At 38.0% G+C, this 18,842-nt stretch overlaps 1 protein-coding gene across 1 annotated transcript; it reads left to right on the forward strand.

Annotated features, from left to right (window-relative positions):
* The first annotated feature begins 16,034 nt into the window (after positions 1-16,034).
* Positions 16,035-18,307, forward strand: LOC121902107 (T-cell immunoglobulin and mucin domain-containing protein 4-like). The gene is made up of 6 exons (XM_042419310.1): positions 16,035-16,149; positions 16,313-16,660; positions 16,747-16,803; positions 16,885-16,943; positions 17,393-17,486; positions 17,623-18,307. Exons 1-6 carry the CDS (start codon positions 16,107-16,109, stop codon positions 17,697-17,699), a joined length of 678 nt encoding a protein of 225 aa, XP_042275244.1. The 5' UTR covers positions 16,035-16,106; the 3' UTR covers positions 17,700-18,307.
* Positions 18,308-18,842: the final 535 nt, after the last annotated feature.

Consider the following 18,842-nt stretch of genomic DNA (forward strand, 5'->3'; position numbering starts at 1 on the left):
CATACCAAAAACGTATTATATTTTTCTTTCCACAGTAAGTATTCTAACTTGCAAAACAGACTGTCACAGGCACCCAATCAGTATTAGAGGGATTTAGCATTTACAGCAGTAACTCACTGGGTTGAAGGGAGCTCTTAAGATAGGATGCAAGCTTTCTAGATTTCTTGGATTGCTAAGAGCAGTGGGTCATCCAAGACTGCCAGAGGCTAAGTTTAACTTGGCTTGCAGGCAGTGAAACTTGTCAGAGATTTAGACCATCTATATATTTATACCATGTAAACGCCTGACAGGATACTACAATGTTAATAAGCTATTAAAAGGGAAATTCCACACACAGGACTTTGCCATTGATAAACAAAGTGACATACAGAAATGCAACTGTTTCCATTACAGTTTGACAGTATATTTTTTTTATTATTTATTAAGGCTGGCCCTATATAAACCTAACAGCAGCAACAATACTAATGTACAAAATGATGATTCAGAGGTATACGTAATTGAATTAAAACTGACAAATATTCTTTTGTTGTCAACACAGATCTCTGAGATTTAACAAAGTTATTATACACAATAAGCAAACCATCAAAGAATGCATGTCATTAGATAAATGATAAGAACATCAGGGTGTCAGTGTGAAAAAAGTGTACTATTCCCATATGGTGTACATATGACATACATGTCTGTGCAAGCCTGAACTCTGTCACTTTGTGCTTATGAGAGACTGCAGCTGCTTTTTTCCTTGTTCTTCACGATAGCCTCTCTCTTATATTCTCTACAGGACAAACTTGGCTATTTTGTATTATCATTGGCGCTTCCCTGTTTTCCTCCTTATGCCCCTTTTTGAGCAAATAGTTCGAGGTACTAAGGAGCCACAATACTTGCACAGCAACGTATTGTTCCTTTTCTGTTTGTTTTCCCTACATCTAGAACTGTGACTGTCAACTACACATAACTTTGTTTTTAACATCAATAACCCTTATAAGAAATGCCTAACAGAGCTATTTTGTAGAATCAACATCATTTCATATTATTTTTAAAAGAAAGGCCTGTCACTTTTGTGACATTAAAGATTTTACTTGTAATAGTCAATTTTTAAATTTTTTATTTTTATTTTTTACAAACCCAACCATGTAAATATACATTTGTGTTGTATAATCACTATCATTGACTGTATTTATAACAAAAAGCCTTGCTTTTTTTCATTATGAAATTTGAAAGTAAAATGAATTTCTTGGTGTGCTTTTACTAATAAAACCTTGTAAAAATACAGTCATGCTGAAGAATAATGAGTGTTTACCTTATTTTTAAGGTAAAGAAAGAAAGATTGACTGTTTTGGGGGAATTATAGAATTGAATTGTAAATTGATGGCAGAAAAATCTAAAAAGTCAAATATTATAGACAATCAAAAATATTCTTTAAAAATATGAACTGTGTGTAACATGATGTGAAATTCTACTGCACATTGTATGTAAATTTACATTACAAAAGTTGTAGCAACTGCAGAGTTTGTGTTTGACCAATTAGTGACGTTCAGCACTGCAAACTCCACCCTGATAATTCCTGAGCCATCGGAAAGTACCGTATTACTCCCACAGTAGGGACTTTTTTGGGGGCCAGGAACTATGATAAAGGAGCCAAAATTAGAGCCTGCGCCTATGATCGAAACAAAGGTAAAGTTCCTGATTCCTAAAATGGTTCCTGAAATAGTTCCTGTGGGTTTCTACATGAAGAAAAATGACACTTCCTCTGGTGGATTTTGAACAGTCTTGTGTAAAAGTAAAGTACAACAATTCCTTGCGTGTATAACCAATCCCAGATCCATTATCAGCAACAGTTGTCCAGAATCCTTAAATTAAGCAAATTACTTGCCAGTGGTGCTGAAGCTGAAGCACCACAATTAAGGGCAAAGGGTAAGAGCTCTGCTATCACAATAAGATGACAGCCTGGCAGCACAATAATATGATAATGTGCTCCACATTGTGAAGATACGTGTCAAAAGTGATGGAGGATGCCATCAAGGAAGCATTAAAAACTGTTGAGTCAGTGTGTGTCTGATAGCTGTCTCATATGAACCTGGAATGTAAAGAGCCAAAAAAAGACCATTTTATTACATTTGGGAGCTTGAGGGGATGTTGTCATAATCCTTAAAAATCTAATGTGTACACTCACAATAAAGCGGGAAGCCAAGAAATGAGAGATTTCCACTGGGAGCGACTGATATTTAATGAGCTGTGCTGTTTTCAGAGTTCTCTCATAACTGAAGTGCCCACTCACCACATGACAAGTGAGCCAGACTTGTAGGAAGTCAATGGACCCAATTATGTTCATTTCCTTTTATTGTTTAATATATGAAGCATCCAAACAAATCTAAATAATGAAAATATCTCCACTTCCACAGAGCAACACAAGCTCTGAACGCTGTGTTGACTCGCTGCAGAGTGCTTAGTAGAACAAATTAGGAGAAAACACATAATCAGAAGTTAGAAGAAAACATTAGTGGGCAATGAGCTGCAGTGTGTTATTCATTAGATTTTTAATTTTTTAACCCATTTTTGGCAGAACTGGCTTGTCTGAAAGATTGACAAAGAATCAATTTTAGATATAAGGTTTTCAAATGCAAATGGTCACATTTGAGAAGCTGGACCCAGTGCATGTTCGGTGCATTTGTTGATAATTGACTTAACTGAACTATTAGCTGAATAATTGATCACAAAAATAGCTGCTGATTAATTTTCTTCGACTAATCGATAATTCAACTAACCATGTCCTCACACTGACAGTCCTCACACTGACTCCCAAAGCCATTAACACCTCAGGGCTACATACTGCTTATTAACTGTCATCATCTCAGCATCTCTTCATCTCTTCTTTTGGTTGAGGGAATATTTCAAGATAACACTTTACTATGGTGAGGTGTGTGTATGTGTGTGTATGTTTCTGGTATAAACACCAACCTTGTTGGGACCAGTCCTCATGGAGACCAAAGCCTGGTCCTAATGAGGCAAAATGTCACTTCTGAGGTCCTGGTTAAGGTTTGGTTTAGGGGTTGTGTTAGGCTATCCACAATGAGTGGAAGTCAATGCAATGTCCTAACAAGGATTGCTGCACAAACAAAGACACACATGCACAATGGAGAGAACTACACACACACACACACACACACACACAAACACACGCGCACACACTGGACATTAAAATGTACCAGCATGCCATTAGGGAGCAGAGCTGCTATCTTCTCTCTGTTTTAATTACTGTCATTACAGGAAATAGTGCAGACAAGCTCTTGTGTTGTTTTCCCCTTTTTGCTTCTTTCACCCAGACTCACACAGTGTTCAGGGGAGCTGTTCCCAGGCTCAGGCGCCTCACTAAATCATCAGTCATATTCAGCTCTGTTGTGCATTGCCCTGACAGCAAGAGGGCCACAGATTAGCAGCATTACCTTATCACAGTCTGACTGTATCTGCTTTAAAAATGAAGGCTTGTCAGCAAGAAAAATATGCTGAACATTTTTACATTTTGTCATTTCCCAGAAAGTCGTGTTCATGAGCACACTTTGAAAAAAGATTAAATATAGCATTCATATATATATTTGTCGTATGCCATAATGATAACTGTCACGCACCATAGCTAGACATTGTTTTTCAAATTAAGTTTTATTTTTTGTCATTTCTGTCTCTCTACATGATGGTCTAAATGCTGTTCAATGTTTCTCCAGACTGCCAGGTATTCCGGTTGAGAAATATATCTTGTTTATCTGTTTTATTTTAATTCAACGCATTTTTTTCCCTGTAAAAACAGAAAGTGACTTAAGATATTCATGTAACTTGTCTGTAATCATAGAATGTGAACTCCTACAGAAAAATCCCCAAATTACCAAAAATAATACAGAGGACATGACCCCGATGTCCTGATGAACAATCTTCTCCCTGTTTTGTGTTGTGATCTGCAATAAATTATTACTTAAGTATATCAAAACAAAAGTTGTCCAACTGTAAAACAAACCAGTCTCTGTCACATGTGGAGTCACTGCCATGTATTCAGGTTGGAGAGCAGATTCTGAGTCTTGTCAAACATAGTGAAGTATCAAGATTACGGACGTTCCTTTCGATCCCCTCCCGGGTAATGCAGCCTCCAGCTATGTTCATTTCTCGATCAAATGATGATTTTATGGCGTAAACTTGGTTTCCATTTCCTTCACTTTGGGGTTTCCAGAGCCATGATTTGTGCATGTGGTGCCACAAAATGAAACTGTTGTCAGTACTTCATAACTTTCATCTTTCATTACTGCTGATAGAGTGACAGAAAATATGTTTTTGATACATTTTAAGATTAGGGACAGCAATCTTTTTTCAAGAAATAGTAAAAAAATTTTAATATATTTATAGAGGCATCATAAAGTATGATACATGTAAACTGTAGCCCAACCTAACTGCTAAATGCACAATATGTAATTTCTCGATCAAAACAATAACAAAAGGCGGAGTGTGACAACGATGAGATGTAGCATGGGATCATGGGAGTTGTTGTCTTCATTGTTAAACAACCAGCTTCTCTGGGTTAGGATTACGTCAGTATTCATCATTCAGGAGGTTTTTAGCGGGAGCTGAATTATCCGCAGAGGTCTCCTCTGCGGATACAAACAGACCAGGTGATTAAAACAGGTAAAAACACTGAATGAAGCAGTTTCACATTAAAAAAGTGTTTATCCCACAGGACATCTGAAGGGGTTGTGAGCCGAGTTGCCGCTAACATTTGCGCAGCTTGTTTTTTCAGATAACTTAAGGTCCAGCTGCTGGGCAAGGAAGTGAGGGAGTTGAGTCCTCTGTTCCTCATGACGCTGATGGTACTAGTCATCCAAGGTACAGACCATGGAGACAGGCACAGGACTTCCGGGAGGGGCTGCTAGCCGAGCTGCTGCTCACGCTTTCTCAGCTTGTTTCTCTGATAACTTAAGATCCAGATGTCCAATGACTAAAATCCTTCGCCTGGTTAAAAGATACAGTTACAGACGGCCAAGATCTAAAAAGTTTATCGTAAAAATGTGGCTTAAAACTGAATATAAGTCAATTCATGACAGATTCTGGCAGACAACCACTACACCAACGTATTACCTTGTATGCTTATACTCTTTGTTAGAGGGGGTATGATGCCATTGTCAGGCGACCAAATGAAAAGGACCATTACCTTGATTAAATTACAGATTTCTCTGGGTCTGAAAATTGTTGGAAATATTTGGGATAATGTAAGTACGCAACTTAACAAATATGTAACAGGTATGGTTGTTTTTAAACATTTTAATGCAGAATAGTTACATATTATAGCCTTAATAAATGTGTTATAAATAAGATATTATTAAAACAGATCAGACAAGTGCATCAGTAAACATTAATGGTAATTTATGAAACATTTTGTGCATATGTGTTAATCAACACATATTTCAAACATGAAATCAACATTACATTACCATTATATTACTGTACACTATAACTAATGTCTAAGTTACACCATTCTTTACCACAATTTTTTTTTTTTTTTTAAAAATGAAAAAATCATCACCTCTTTTGCTTGTTTTATCAAGCCTTCTGGCAACACATCTGTCAATAACACAATAACTGAGGTGAAAAAGTTAATTTGAACAATCTTTTATTCATGAGAACATTTTGTGAGTTCCTTGTTTAAATCAGAGTCTATAGTCCAAAATATTCTGAGCAGAAACACACCATGTAACCCTAAGACCTATGTTTACAGTTGATGAAAGAGTCACAGACAAGACTCACTGCAGCCTCACAGTACAAACACTGTTCTTTTGAAATCCACAGACCTCAGCCAGAATAAACAGCGATACAATAGAAGCTCGTACAATATCATCCCTCATTTACAGTCATTCCCTCCCTGCTCTTATTGGCAGCTGCATTTATTATGAGGAATGAAGGTGGAAAAAACATCACAAAGTTGAGTTTTGGCAGATATAAGAAATTGTGGAGCATGAGATGTGTATATCTCAAGGGCTTTTATACTTGTAAGACAAATTAAATCACTGTTGATGGAACAGCCTGCAATTTGTCCAAATCTCTTTTCTTCTAATGACTTTTTAATATCTGTAGTGTGTGGAATAAACCTGGATGCAACATGACAGGGATACATCATTAAAATGGTTCTGTGGAGTGATGTTCTCTCTGGGTAAGATCATTTATTGGAAAAAAATACAGCATTTATATCAGTTCAAAAAGAATCACAGTTTCCTCCCTCTCATGTTGTTTTTAAAAAATAGTTGCCAGTGTGTCTCAAGTTGAAGTGTTTTTCTTCACCTAATTGAAATGCTAAAGGCGTCTGTGAGAAACTCAGGCCATCCCACCAGACCTGGGGCCAAGCGAGCTGCACAGTTGCAGCTACAGTGTCTCCAAGGAGATTGCAGTGTGATTATAATGAAGGGCCTCCATGTTTTTACCCCGTCTACAGGGTGCAGCACAATGCAGCTGAGACGAGAGGTCGATTGCGTAACCTAAGAGTAATTTCACTGATTGGTCATTCACTTCTGGGTCGGGACTGAAACCTAAAAGAGGGAGAGAGAGAGAAAGACCCACCATGCACAGATGGTTTGTTAAGAGAGTTGAAATTTACTCTTGGCTGAAAGACAAGTTTTAAAGGTTTTTTATGACTAAAAATATTTTAGCACTTTTTCCAGTAACGATACAGAGATGTTTCTGCAAAATTTTAAATAGCTGTTTCCTGCTGTTTTTTAATATAAACAACAAAAACATAACCATATAAAGTAGTTTTCTAATAATGTCCCATTCACATGTCATTCCCATCAGTTTTGATTATTCCTCCAAATTTTATTGCTGAGATTTGAGTCCACTGTCACAGCTGTGCAACAAAGTCCATCAATGCAAACGACACCAACAGTCAGACAACTTTAAGAGAGATCCACACATTAATCATTTTACAGTATTTAGGCCATTTCTTTGTAAAGTTATTGCTCATGTCTGTTGTAAACATCTGATACATTTTGGGGTGAGTCTTCCTGGTTGACCTATGGTTCCATACTGGGATTAGATAACTTCATTAATGCCCAGAGGGGAAACCAGTTTAGTCAACCAGCCACAGTAACAAATAACAAAAGAGATATAAGTCACAGGTCACAGCAGACGACGTATGAAAGAGATCCTGCTACTAACACACAAACTAACACATATTCCAACTGACATTAATGTAGCTTGGGAGCTTGCCCAGCCACTGAATTAAAAACAATTTATTTCATTCAATTGATCAATTAATACATTAAATGTTGACCATAAGTGATGCACTTGAAAATGGGACCAATAAAACAGGCAATTAATGTGAAATAAAACCTTATATAAACTAACATTTGTAACCACAATACACATGAAAGGAAACCTAAAACAATATATAATCCATATTTTAGGAAACAAGCATGTATCACATGTTTTTCAGATGTTTCACAGATGCGGACACAAAAAAACTTCTGAATTGTTCTGTGGAGAAATCTTCATCCATAACCGTTCACTCAACACATTTTAGTTATAGTAGTTGGAGCATGCAGTTTTATTATGCAATTAATCATTGTAACAGACACTTTGAATGTGTTTTCACTTTTGTTTTCACTTGCAAATGAGTGGTTTAAAATTTTATGAACTGTGGAATATTTAATCATCCTACTGTGTTTTTCTTGCCTTAATAGACTCCATATTGTGAAGCTGTGTCCCAAACTTGCCGCAATGAAATTGGTGAGAGAACTGTTATTGGATAATGAGAGACAGCTTTTAGCAAAAACCTGAAATGCACTCATGACACTTTAATGAAACAAAACAAATGTCTTCACATATACTGAAACGTAACAAAAAGTGCTTTGATATCTGGAATGTCATGTCTGCCCTCTCAGGTGAATGTTTTTCCACTGACTCAGTGCCCTCTCTCCAGCTCCCCATTGTGTCCACCCATGCAGACAGTGTGTTTCCTTCCCGTCTTTGTTTAGGTTCCCCATATGAATCCAATAAACAGCGGTCATTGCCTGAAGATGGATGATGTACTCTGTAGACAAGACGGCTTGAGGAAGAAGAAATGTATGTGTGCGTGTGTGTGTGAAAATTCCTGAAATGCCTCAAGTAGGTAAATTGGTCCAAGTACGGATTCCTTGTCTGACCCCAACTCCAACGTAGCAGGAACACCAGCTGTGATGTGAAAATTGACATAATATTAAACAGTGGCAATGTTTAAGAGGCATTTTAAATCACTGTGAAATGTCATATCCTAATATTTACCCTGAAAAAACTCTCCTGGAAAACATGACTTCTCTGCTGAAATACCTTTTTGAGAAAGCCTGGATTTAACCTCTGTCAAGACGCAGCGGTAAATTGTGTTCTGGAGGTGATCTGAGGCCGCCCACCATACTGTTGGACTTGTGAGTTTAACCTGCAGATTTATGTTTAAGATAGGTATTTGTGGTTGTTGTCTCTTCATATGCCTGACTTGAAAGGAGCTGTGATAAATCAACACGCCCTCTGTCTTTGACAAAGACTCAATCAAAGGCTGCAGAATAGGCGTCACTCCTCCTGGTCTAAATGATTGAGATAGTGAAGAATAGCTCTCTTTATCAGTTATACATGTATTGATTGGACTGTTGTTTTCTGCTTATGTTTTAGACAGTGGTTGAATGTTTAACCTTCACTGGTATGTGAATATCAAACAGGACTGAAAGTCCAGAATTCTCTCTCTCTCTCTCTCTCTCTCTCTCTCTCTCTCTCTCTCTAAGAGAGATTACAAGTTCATTATATATATAATACATATATATATATATATATATATATATATATATATATATATATATATATATATATATATGTATAAGACCTTTTATGCTCTTTTCCAGCTCTAAAGCTCTAAATTTTTATTTTTGGACTCCACTAGAGTGGATTTGCATGATTCACAGTTCAAAAACTCCTTATTTATCTTATACTGGCCCTTTATGCAGCTCTAAGCTGTCTCTTTAAGGCCCCCCTCCTGATGAGCCCTCTCTGTTCCAATTGGCCGGCTTTCTGGAAGCTGCAGAGGGGCAACATGTATCAGAGTCATGTTAAGTTACTGCCGATGAAAACCCAACATTTCCTGCTTTAGTGCTTCAAATTACAAGCATTTAAACAACTAAATAACAAGACTTTTACTGTGAAGAATTTACAGGAAATGAAACGTGTTCCTCGCTGAATTAGCAGAGCTTCATTAATGGCACTAAAGAATGGTCCAAACAACAACATATGAAGATATTTGGAGGTCTTTGTTCAGAGTAGTTAGAAATAATGCAGGGAGGAATAGTGCAAGCAGAAACAGCCACAGTGATGATGATGTTTGGTGAAGAGCAGACAACCAGCACACCTCCAACAAACAACTTATTTTATTTTGCTGTGCTGTGTAATGGAGTCATGGCTTGGTGTGACTACCCCAAAAACAATGGAAAAATGCCATAATGTTAGTGGAGTGGAGCAGCGAACTCGTGCGCTGTGCATGGAGCAGATGACTATATAAAGAAATCGGTCACGAGCCGACGTCAGCTCGGGCTAAACTGTTGGAAACTGAGTGTTCAGAGCAGTCAGAAGCTGATGCTTTTTGCTCACAGGGATTACTTCTACATACATTTACCTCATTATATATATATGACTGAAAATAAGGAAAAGCAGAATAAGTCTCCTTTAAGTTTAGTTTGTCTTAATTTTCTTTTCTTTTTTGAAAATCTTCATGTCACATGTATGCAAATCAGTGCTTGATGTCATATAGCGACTTTTCAAGCAGGCTTCAGATACTTTCCACTTAAAATATTTGGCAACACCGGCAAGGCTACTGACGTAGCCAACTGATATCTCCGATGATCTCTGTTTGTCATGTGACTCTTGACTTGTGGGTCATAGTAGTCTCTCAAGAGTCTCACATTATATAATATTATGAGACATTATGAAAGCATCACTCGTATTCAGTATACATTGTTTTACATTTTCTATGGTTTTATAAACACTCCTTGTAATTGTACAGTATGTAAGCTATGTTATTGTTACTGCTGTACTATGGGGCACCTGCACAGGGACAAGGGATGATAATTTGTTTTGTTAGCTTCATCACTGTACCTACTATGACTTGGATGTTTATATTTTCATGTTGTCATACTTGATAAATAAACTTTAAAATATGCACCACATGCCCCACAACCTCATTGCAGTATGCATGTGTGTGTGTACACACAGATAAAACCCAAATTTTCTCATGAACCTTGACTCTGGCTGTGTTTAGTGCCGAGGACTCGTGTCCTTGGGTTGATTCACAGTATTGTGACTGAGTCAGGCTCTGTCTGCTCCAATGCACTGACAGGAAAAAACACTCTGACAGAAGCTGCAGGGGTTTATGCAATAGCCAAGAGGACTTAAACTTCTAAACTGCACTTGCTTAACTTCTTTGCCCCATATTATGGGGATTTGTATTGCTGTTTTGGGCTTTCACTAAACTTCAGATGGTGGGCTTGTGTTGTGAAGTTCAAAGCAATGACCTATAAACTGAAAGGTTATAGGCTCAGCTATCCCAAACCTGTTAAAACTGAATAGTCCAAACATTTTGGATCACTGCCACTAGGGGACTTGTGCTCAGGATAATCTTTCCCATACTGTTCCCCTGCTCATGTCCTCGCATGGTTTTCTCAGCATCTCTCTGTCCTGTGTTAGTAGCAGGGGTGGCTGGGCCTTGTGAGAAATGAAAAGAGGACTTTGTTTCCCAGCGGAGAGAAAGAGTTGGAGCTGGATCAGCCTCGGGTCAGGAGAGCGTCTTCCCTTCTGTACATCCCTAATCATCTTTCCTTTAAGGGCATGTTTATGTTTGCACATTTTTCCCCCTTCGATTATGCTGAAGGAGAGTGAACTCATGAGAATGCTGTTGGTGAAGTATCCGCATATCCTGCAGTGCTTCTCTCTTCCTCACTCTGTGTAGGCATGGAAGCGCAGTCTCAGCATCCTACCTTTCTCATGCTCATTTTTAGATCATAAGTTGCTACAAAGTACACAGCACAGATGGCTATGAACATCGTCAAGTGGTAAGTCATCGATCCAGTTTGTGGGAAAACGCTGTTGCAACTTGATCTCCCATAACGATACTGCATTGAGTAACAGTGACGGGATTCATGGCAGCGTCCCAACGCACTGGGGGTGGGAGGGCAAAGGGAAGAATATGAACACTGGGAATGTCCAGAGCAAAATCACATTGATAAAGTCTATGCCCTTTATTAAAAGTAACTGTGCTGGTGAGTATAAGGTGTATTACTATCTGATAGAGATCTACACATCCTGTCCTGTGACAAGTTCTCCATCCTTGCTGCTCATTCTTACTTCTTCTTTCTTTACCTTGCATCCTGTTTCCTCCACTTACTTGCGCTTTCTAATCCTCTTTCACACATTCAGACTAAATTCCCTCCTCACTCGCCTTGATCTCTGTCCCTTTTTCCTTTTTCTCGCCCTCATCCAGCTCTGTGTCTTCCAGGAGTGCTTGGAGGCGTTTCCGCTCCCAAACTCCCCATGAGCTCTGGTCTCCCTTGTGGGATATTAATAGGAGAGAGGAGGGGGACAAGGGGACAAGGGTGGGAAGTAAGAAGTGGGGAAAGGATTGGGGCTCCACAATCGCCGGGAGAGGCAGCCATAAATCCATCATGCATGAGTTGCACACACAGACATTCGCACACAGATTAGAGTACATTCTTGTAGAGGAAATGAGAAATAAAAAGAGGGGGAGACAGCAATTGAGTGAGAATATGCAAGAAAAAGAAACCTACTCCATCTAAACATTATTCAGACTCACTTGATTCTCCCACTGAAATATACATAAATTCTGCAATCATCTCTTGTTGGTGAAGGACTGAATGTCATTCACAGTTTAGAAAAGTGAAAAAACCAAGAATATTATAATATTAAAAATCTTGACTCTTTTCATCAAGTTCATAAATAAAGGGACTGAATGTAAGACCAATTGACCTACACTGATTTCATGGATCTATAGAAAGATTTTGTGGTGTTTAAAACTGGATTTATACTTGACAGCAGGGGTCAACGACAAGTCCCACCTTAGATACATATAATACAGTTTTTGAGTTGTAGTTCAGCATCATGCATCAATTGTAGCATCACAGTAACTGTGTTTGCTTTCTTCAATCCATACAAGTAAGTTAAGTTAAAAAAAAACATGCAAGGAAAAGGATAGTAAAGGATCAATAAAGACAGACTAAACAGGAAGGCAGCAGAGAAAGGCAATTAGTATTATAATGTTCATATGTTTGAGTGTTAAGACATTGCAGTTGTGGCATCAGAAACTTGTAGGAGAAAACATAAGCGGTTCTAGGTGATCAATCACAGTTCTTGCAGTCTTCATATCACTGTAGCCGCTGTAGCCCCGATGTGTAGTTACATTTTTGAGAAACTGCACATCATCAATGGCGGCCAAATTTGCTCTGAAAGTAACATACAACTATAAATCCACCCTGAGATGGCTGAAACATAAATTGTTCCGAAGGGCTGCAGCTTAATATCAGGAAGATGACCATAGTATTTATGTGCGGGCCACAGTATTTATGTGTGGTAAGTATACTCCAGGAGCTCAGCTGTGGTCTTTTTATCTAATCTAACTGATAGTGTTGACAGGTTGAGGCAAAACAAGCTGTCATCACAGGTGAGCAGCAGGCAGATAAAGACTGGCAAACCAAAATATTTGCTCAGCATTGCGACCACAAGGTCCTCATCAGGTCATCGAGATGTTGAATAAATGAGTAAATAAATTTCACACTGGGAGTTGACTTTTGCAGCACCTCAAAAGGATTTTGCACTGCGACCTTTTTCTTTTCATTGTTTCAAGTCAAAATATTTAACTTCAGGAACTGCTCTCATATACAGTATGTTCTTTTCCATTTGTGATGTTCATGTAACAATGACCTTTTCACGTAGGGCATATACACGTAAGTGGACATCACATAGACACAGACATACCTAAAGAATGACATGGTGACCTTTTCCCTTTTAAAGGCTGTATAAGTTACCTTGATACATGGAGCGGTAAACACATAAGTGCTTTAGAAGGGAGACAGAAGCATCTTCAAGAATGCTGTTGTCCTATATTTCCTCTGGCAAATGGTTTGTGTCACATCCGACAAACACATTTAGAGAGTAAAGGTCATCTGATCGACCAAGGTGGTGCAGCTTGTTTGCTCCAAAAGTAAGAATGGATTCTCTAGCATCAGCAATATTGCAAATCGATGCTCTCTCTTGTCTGACTGCTGTGATGGATCACTTTAGGAAACCTCAATTTGACAAAGAATTAAGCGGTGATGTATGTACTGTATTAGTGTACGTATCATTCTTCACTTATTTTACATTTCATGGAGACAAACTAAAGATCAGCCTCTCTTTGCTTTAGCTCCCTAGTTCTCCAGAAATGGAACTGGCCAGGCAGCAACTAGCAACCTCCTTCATAACTTCTAAAAATGACACAGACTCTGACCTCTTGAGTCTCACTTCTCCATTTCTGTTTGCTCCTGTTTTTTATCAGACATCAGCAAAAGTCACACAGGCATTGATTTGTCGGTGCTGGCACTTTGGCTTTGGACCAAACCAGTTTTTTTTTCGGCTCTGAATGCCATTTTTAAACCTTTATCTGTACAGCAGATTAACAATGGCTCCAATTTGAACCCAAACAGGAAATTAGAGTAAACAACACTCCTCTTGCCTCTCCGGAGCAAAGTTTGAGCCTGTAACCAGAGGTTTTATGGAGGGAGCAGTGGTTTATATAGAAAATAAAAATAAAATATTAGAAAATAAACATTACCATAGAAAGAAACCATCGAAAGAATACTCACTGGCTTTCAATAGATGTCCACAGGCTTCAATTTCATTATGTTTGTTTTTAGTCAGAAGAATGTGAAAACTGAGTCACAGCTTTGAGAAATGACAAAACACAGAACATCACTGTGGGAGGAGGAGGACAATGATCTATGGAGCACTATAGCAGCTCAGTGGTGGCTGACAGTGCTGACAGGTGGAGGTGGAGACAGGCCTTTCAGAGGTGATCAGAGGGCAGATTAAGACTGGCAAAAACAATATATTTTTCTCAGGCTCCTGTCCTAATACACACACACACACACACACACACACACACACACACACACACACACACACACACACACACACACACACACACACACAGACTCTTCCTTTCCATTAGTTACACACATTTGGTAAATGTTCTGTGCTGTCTGCACATGCATATGCACACACACATACACACACACACGCAAACACACACACACACACACACACACATACACACACACAGTCATGTTTCCATCACTTCAGAGGACATTACATCGACTAACATTAATTTCCTGGAGACTTAACCCTAACCCTGACCTTTGCTTTGCTTTTTGTCCCCATAAGGAGGCCTAGTTTGAAGAACATATACAGTACGTCCCAGTTGTTTCTTTTCATGATAATGAAAACAATACAAAGCATGATGAAGGTTAGTATCAAATTCAGTCCCTACTCCTGTGCACAGGAATCTAACAAGGTCATTGAGGGCAGCCTTGCGTGCTGTATTTGTACACATGGCTCCAACAGGAGCAGCCACAGTTGTGAGGTCTTTGGGATAAATAAATAATGGGATAATGAACTGACTCTTCAAACTGAGAAAATGGAAATGGAAAACAAATCAACCGTTGTTGATTCAGCTTAACACCTTAAATTTACTGAACTTGTTATGTGTATGAGTTAACTTGTCTCAGTGAGTTTTACATTTTTCACAACTAATAAGACATCTTTGAACTGATTCTTCAACTTAAGTTCAGTTAACTCACATTTTTAAGGCAGCAGGGGAGTCTATGTTACATTACAGTGTAGAAAAGGCAACACATTATGAGTGTGACTTTACTTTGCATGTGAAAGGAGAATAAAACAGGGCCAGAAATAAAAACTCACACAACACGTGTGATGTCTGCTGAGAATGAAGACAATCTGTTCACAGACTGGAGTTATTCCATTAGAAAGAACCTGACCAGTATTGTCTGGTGACTGAGCCCATTCCCCCTACATGGTGCACAGTCTAAACTAATAAAATTGATCGTTTCAAGTTTATTAGTCACTTTGAAAAACAATCTCTTAAACCTAATAGGATTTTGTAAAGGGTATTGTTTTTACACATAAGGGCATAGTTAGAGACAGTTATTTTAAAAACTGGATAAAATGGAGTTGAGGTTCAAGCATTTTGTGATGGAAGCTAAAGGGAAAATGCCAGTGACCAGAAAACTGCTGACAGTAGTGCACTGAGTAATTGTAATAAATCTTACAGAAACTTAGTATGAAAAACATCTATGTAAGAGACAGGACTTCAACATTTCTTCATAACCATTCATCACAGCCAAATTACAAGAACCATCTCCAGTGTGCTTCCACTATTATTACAGTTACAACTATTACTGCTGAAGATGCGATAAAACTTTAATGATCCCTGTGAAAATTGGGGACTTCAATCCAAAAATTTCTCAGTCTGTGAGTACCGCAAAAGAATTCAAAAGTACAGAGAGACATAACTGATTCTTCTTGTTTTTGTAGACCTCAAAGATAAAAAAAAAAAAAAAAAAAGTCTTGAGAAATGCTTGTGTCAGTATATGACACTTACTTAACCATATTTTCTATTTAAGTATGTGTCATCTTCCTCTGGCTTTTTTTTAACTTACCACACTGAATATATGTATGAGGGACTGCATGTTGTTTTTATATTTTACATTTTGCACAATATAATTTTTCAGTTCATCTGCTTTCTGGTGAGAGCTGATGTTTATGAAGACAAACATAGTCTCAGATGTTGTGTGTAACTGCAGATCAGAAGACAGATCTCTTTCTGAGTCCATTTCAGAAGAATTTATTTTCAAATGTTTGTGACTAGTATTGATTTCCTTCCTTATTTTCTAAAAAGGGAAGTCGAAAACTCTGTGCATGGTACCATCGTCTTGGAGTGTGTGTGTGGGTAGAAATACATCTTATCCTCACTTCAGGACATTGTTATACAATAGCCTACACACATGCGTGGTCTTTGTTATTTTTTCCTCTCCGTCCTGACCCAAAGTAAGTCGATATTCTTTGTTGTTTTTTAATCTTGTATCTGTATTTTGCTTGTGGGTATGAGTGGTATGTTTGTGTGTGGGGGGGAGTGCGTTTGTGGGCTTCACATCTTAAAATTACAATCGGCATCATATCATCTAGTTTGATCAATTGCTGTCTTCCACAGTACACGCCAGCAGCGACAAAGTCATTGGCCTCATTGGGCACAATGTCACTTTGCCCTGTAGGTATGACACAAAAACTAATGGTCTCCTGGCTTTCTGTTGGGGACGAGGGGAGGTGCCCAGGTCCAAATGCTCCGAAACCATCCTCTCCTCTCCGGGTGGGGCTGTGCTATCCCTCGGAGAACCCAGCAACCTGAGGTATCAGCTGCTGGGCAGCATGATGGATGGAGAGGTGTCCCTAACCATCCTGAATGCTCAGCAAAGTGATGCTGGTGTGTATGGCTGCAGGGTCGAGATCCCAGGGTGGTTCAATGACATTAAAGTCAACATAGACCTGGTCATGGAGGAAGGTAAAGCTTATGCAGACTTTTCAGGATATTTATGAACTCTGTGGTCATTATTTATTCAGCTTTATAAGGTATTTTGTTGTTGCCAGCTCCTGTGGAACAACCTGTTACCCAGGACTATGTACTTTTTACTAGTGGGAGACAAGGTGAGCATAGTTATGTGAATAAATAAATAACTAATGTTAAAAACAGTACACACGGTAACTGATGGTTTAAACTCCTTACAGAAGTGTTGACAGTATCTGAAGTAGTTGGCTCAACATTGGACAGCATTATGCCAGCTGAGGTATGGTAAAATTATCTTAAATTTCTGAAGCGAAAAATAAAATTCCCTGGACAAAATGTGTGCAGATCATTAAAAATTTTAAAAGACAAACAATTTTTTCGTGACAAATAGGGAGAATTGGAGGAAAATCAAAAGCTACTCTAGGGAAAAGCTCCACACTCATAACTCTGTTGCAAGCTTTTATTTATTTATAATCAGTAATTCGGTACATATGGTCCTCTTGAGCAACATCTTGCCTGAAGAATGATGTGCCAAACTTTAATTTAATACATAAAAACATTGCATCAAAATTACAAGTGTGCAGCTTTTTCCCTCCTACAGTAGAGAGTACAAAGCAATATTAGAATTTTCAGCATACAATATTTAAATAAATTGTATATTTATGGCACACATTTAAGAATTTGTGCCATTTATAATTGCCCTCATGATAAGGTTCATTTTCATTGCAGAAAAAATTCAAAGCCTTCTTGGCAGTGGAGAACATCAGCAGAATTGCAGCTATTTTCTTCTTCACCATAATCATAATCCCCGTCTTTATTTTCCGTAAGTGTGGAATGGATTATATTTAGTGACTCATGCCACTTTGATTAATTTTACACATTAAAAGTGGGCGTCTATTGAAGACACTGAGTGGGTCTTTCTTCTTTATCATGTTAATGTTTGCATTTCTTCAAACCAGGGAGATGGTTACTGCAGAAGGTGACACCTGAACATATCAACACCTCGGCTGCTGAGAACATTTATGAAACTGTCTAAAGCCTGAGTAATGGTCAGCATTACGAGAAAAAAAGGAGTCTGCAGATTTCTGCAAGAAACTGCTGGCTGAAGAAGCGTCTGCATGCAATGTGCTGACTCTATGTTTTGCTTTTGCTTTAGAGGGAAACCTTTTGAACTCTGTTAATTAGTAAGAGAAATAAAATTACACGTTCCTCTTGTAAAGCAGCTTACAAGGTCACACTTTTCTTAAATTGCACTGAAAGGGAAAATGTGTGAAAAGATGCAAAAATATCCTGTAGATTAACTGTGACTTCCTTTTTTTCTGTCTCATTGCAAAATTTATTACAATTTAGAAAAAAGCTTCTAGATGGTTTATACTTGTGGACACAATGCCACCTACTGGACTTAATACGTTATTATCAAAGTGTTAGTGAAGAAGAATCAACCCTGAATTGATTAATTCAGTGATTAAGGGTGTTCTTCCATGATTATTAAAAACATTAAAAAGCTAACATGAGTGGGAGATGGGATACAGAGGGTATGAGAATGTGGGAGAAATGTCTATTATTACTCTGTGTGTTTTGAAGAAAGATGGATGTAATAACTGGATTATATTATAAAACTGCCCAATAAAAAGTTAAAAAACACATTTTGATAAAGTTTGTGTTTGTGTTCTGCATGCACACTACACACAATGTGCAGTCTAAACTTTCAGGTTTGTTTTTTTCAAATGTGGTGAAAACAATCACATTTTTACCACATTTTTGTCCAGTTTATGATGAAACTGATTGGCCTGATTCTTAAACTCAAACATGTTAAACAAGCCCTTTTAAAGTAATAAAAGTATGTTCCCATGTTCTAGTGACATGGAAACTGAAACCTTGTACCAACTTCCATTCAATGAGGTGAAAGAATGAATTTATGTGAATTTTTATGATACAGCAATGTTAGAAAAAATCAAGACATCAGTGAGTGAAATTCTCTGGAAGAGGCTGTGAGCATGTTTTCTGCTTTCAATCCTACAAATAATTAAAATAATATTGTGGTAGTTAATAAGAATATGTTCATGGGATCAATAAAAGAGGAAGTCATGTGCTGGGTTAACAAACATCCACCAGATGCAAATGTTTACTCAGCAGTCTAAGAAACAAACATGGCCCTAAAATAAACCAGGCTTTCAAC

The sequence above is a fragment of the Thunnus maccoyii genome, chromosome 8, assembly GCF_910596095.1.
Source record: "Thunnus maccoyii chromosome 8, fThuMac1.1, whole genome shotgun sequence".
Classification (NCBI taxonomy): domain Eukaryota; kingdom Metazoa; phylum Chordata; class Actinopteri; order Scombriformes; family Scombridae; genus Thunnus; species Thunnus maccoyii.